General features: G+C 42.1%; 1 protein-coding gene across 1 annotated transcript in view; it reads left to right on the top strand.

Moving 5' to 3' along the window:
- Positions 1 to 3264, top strand: part of LOC101856157 (mesenchyme-specific cell surface glycoprotein) — a gene marked incomplete at its 5' end in the record, with an annotated part of 18204 nt that overhangs the window by 2184 nt on the left and 12756 nt on the right. Inside the window, 3 exon segments of the mRNA XM_013091009.2 lie at positions 256 to 356; positions 986 to 1089; positions 1987 to 2113. Coding sequence (XP_012946463.1) covers positions 256 to 356; positions 986 to 1089; positions 1987 to 2113 — 332 coding nt within the window.

The raw sequence follows: 3264 nt of genomic DNA, 5'->3' as shown, positions 1-3264 counted from the left end.
TTCTTCTTCTTCTTCTTCTTCTTCTTCTTCTTCTTCTTCTTCTTCTTCTTCTTCTTCTTCTTCTTCTTCTTCTTCTTCTTCTTCTCCTCCCCATCATCATCTTCATTATCACTATCATATTACTATTAATATTACTTTGACAGGAAGGATTGATGCCCACATCTTTGATCATCGAAATTGTGTCGATGGCGCCGTAAAAGCACCTACGTGTTTATTTTGAGCTTGCGACGTTTTTTCCTTGAATTTCTCTTCTAGTTGGCTCTTTGCCGGACATGCTGCAGGCCAGATCTGACTGCAACACCGTGGTTATCGCCCTTGAGGCAGAGCGGTACCTGGATGCTTCTGGAGCTTTCCACGTAAGCCTGAACTGACACAGATTCTCATCATTTCCCTCTCTTTTCCCTCACCAACACCACCGCCACACCCCAACACGTAGAACTTAGCAGGTCTAGAGCACAGCCCCCCTCCCGTCTCTCTCTCTCTCTCTCTCTCTCTCTCTCTCTCTCTCTCTCTCTCTCTCTCTCTCTCTCTCTCTCTCTCTCTCTCTCTTTCTCATCATATCGGATCAATGAAGAACAGCAGAAACAGTCCAGTCTCCCTCTTCCCTTATTATTATAGCCCCTCTACAAAACAAAAACAAAAACCCAACAAAAAAGCGAACAAACAACAACATAAAAAACAATCACAAAACAAAAACAGAAAGAAAAAACAAACAAACAAACAACAACAACAACATTCATTGTAGGACCAATATGGAACGGGATGGTCCTGACAGGCAGAATCTAATTGTGCCTCCTAAAATTATTGAATTATTGTGTCGATGAGGACGCCCTCCCATTCTGCCCTTCCCTCTTCCCCATCTGGATCCAAAAGGAGCAAGTCTAAGAGTTAATTTTTCTTCTTTTTCTCTCCCCCTCCCATCCTCTCCCCTCCTCTCCCCTCCTCCCCCTCCTCCCTCTCCCCTCCTCTCTCTCCCCTCCTCCAGGACCCAGAAGGAGCAGTTGTGACGGTCAAGTTTCCCGACGGTCCGCGCGGCTCGGCACAACCTGTGGTCACCACACTGGACTTCCGGAAATATAATCAACGCTTGTGAGTTCGCTGGCCCAAGGTGTAACCATTCTCGCATTCTCGTTCTTTCTTTCTTTTTCTATCTATCTATCTATCTATCTATCTATCTATCTATCTATCTATCTATCTATCTATCTATTTTATTTCTCAGTCTGTCTGTCTGTCTGTCTGTCTGTCTGTCTGTCTCTCTCTTTTCTCTCTCTCTTCTCTCTCTCTCTCTCTCTCTCACTCTCTCTCTCTCTCTCTCTTTCTCCTTCCATCACCAAATTGTAACTCGTTAAGGACGGAGTGGGCACTTGATAACAACAGCAACAACAATCCAACAACAACAACAACAACAATAATAATAAAAAAAAATAAATAAATAAATAATAATAATAATAATAGTAATAATGACGATGATGATGATGATGATGATGATGCTGATGATGATATTTGCATAGTTTATTTAGTGTGTGCATGTTTGTGCCTGCTTTTACAAGTCAAACAATCTCGAAAACTATGTTTAAGTATTTTTGAAGATTTCTTTAAAAAGTAGCCTACCCCCTCCAAAACCCCCCCCCCAAAAAAAACCAACAAACAGAGCGTCTTTAAAAGGTTTGTCGAGTGGCCGGAATGTGCACTTTCGTTAAGTTGACTATAATTATTATGTAATTTTTAAATTATGTTTCCAATGTATGGGTACAAGCACTATGACGTCACAGAATAACGCATTGAAGTCGCACCAAGGACCATAAAACATAACTATACCATAACCTTAGATCTCGCAGTCTGGATATTCGAACACTTGAAGTGAAGACACAAGTTTTGGAGTACAAAAAGAAGCACAACTTCGTAAATTAATGTAGATTTTCCCATTTTTCAATTAATGTTTTCTATTTCCCACACCACCACCACCACCACCACCAACAACAACAGCGACATGCTGGAGCCCAGTGGCGTCAGGTTCGTCTACCGCGACAACAACAACAGCTTCAGCAACGATGTCGAGCCCGAGTTCGTGACACTCGATGAAAAATCCGAAAAGGCCTACGTATGTTTACAGGTGAGAGTTGTTCTTTAAACAAACTTAGATGTCTCTAAGTGGTCCAATTGTGTCAATGGGGGCTTTAAAACACCTACTTTAAAAATAACAATACTTTCAAAAAAGTGCACATCTTCAGAAACAGAACTCAGCAGACACAGACACCCCCAAACAAACATAAAAACGAACAAATAGACAAACAATCAAACAAACAAGCAACATAAAATCCCCCAAACCAAACCCCCAAAACCTCATAATGACATGAAAGACAGGACAACGCTGGACAATGTTTGTTTTTTTATTGTAGATGTTTTTACGCCCCATCGACACAATGGGTATAATTTAGGAGGCAGGCTTCCGACCCTGCTTGTCAGGGCCAATCCCGGCTTGAGGGTTACAACATCCCAGCAATAAGACTGAGATAGTTCATGAAAATGGTCCCCACTCGGAAGTCGAACTCGAGTCTTCTGTGTGTGACAGCGAAGCGCCTAACAGAAACAGACGCTTGTAAAGGTTACAGAAATACAAAAGGGGGAAAGGGGGGGGGGGCAAAGAACAAACAGTAAGGAAAAGTTACAGAACTGTCATGGTTTGCGGAGGTCTCGTTGGAATGAAACAAAAAGCCCATAGGTAAGAATCAGTAATCAAACATCTATCGTCTTTTCCTCTTCTACTTTTTGTAACTTTCTCACTAAAAACACCTCTAATTTTTTTCACACCTATGAATGTGACCTATTTGAGTTGAACAACTTTTAAAAAAAATAAATAATTAAGTAATTAATTAATAAACGCATAAACAAAACAAAACAGCAGCAAAAAACATAAGAAAACAAAACAACAACAAAAAAGCGACACACACACACACACACACACACACACACACACACACACACATGCACACACACACACGCACACGCACCTCATTCTCTAACAGGCCTAACTGCGTCCATAAACATTCCCGAAATTGTCAACAATAGCCCATTACAATAATGAAACTGGCCCGAGCCACTTCCACAAACCGCAAATTATTCCAACACGCCATTCCCAAATCAGTTCCCATTTGTCGATTACGCACCTGCCGTCCAGCGCACGCGCGCGCGCGCACACACGCACACACACGCACACACACATTCACACACTCACCCACACGCAGGCCCACACACACACACACA

Source organism: Aplysia californica, unplaced genomic scaffold (genome assembly GCF_000002075.1).
Source record: "Aplysia californica isolate F4 #8 unplaced genomic scaffold, AplCal3.0 scaffold01822, whole genome shotgun sequence".
NCBI classification, from domain to species: Eukaryota; Metazoa; Mollusca; class Gastropoda; order Aplysiida; family Aplysiidae; genus Aplysia; species Aplysia californica.
Note: the sequence above shows the minus strand (reverse complement) of the source record. Positions and strands in the feature narration are given on the sequence as shown.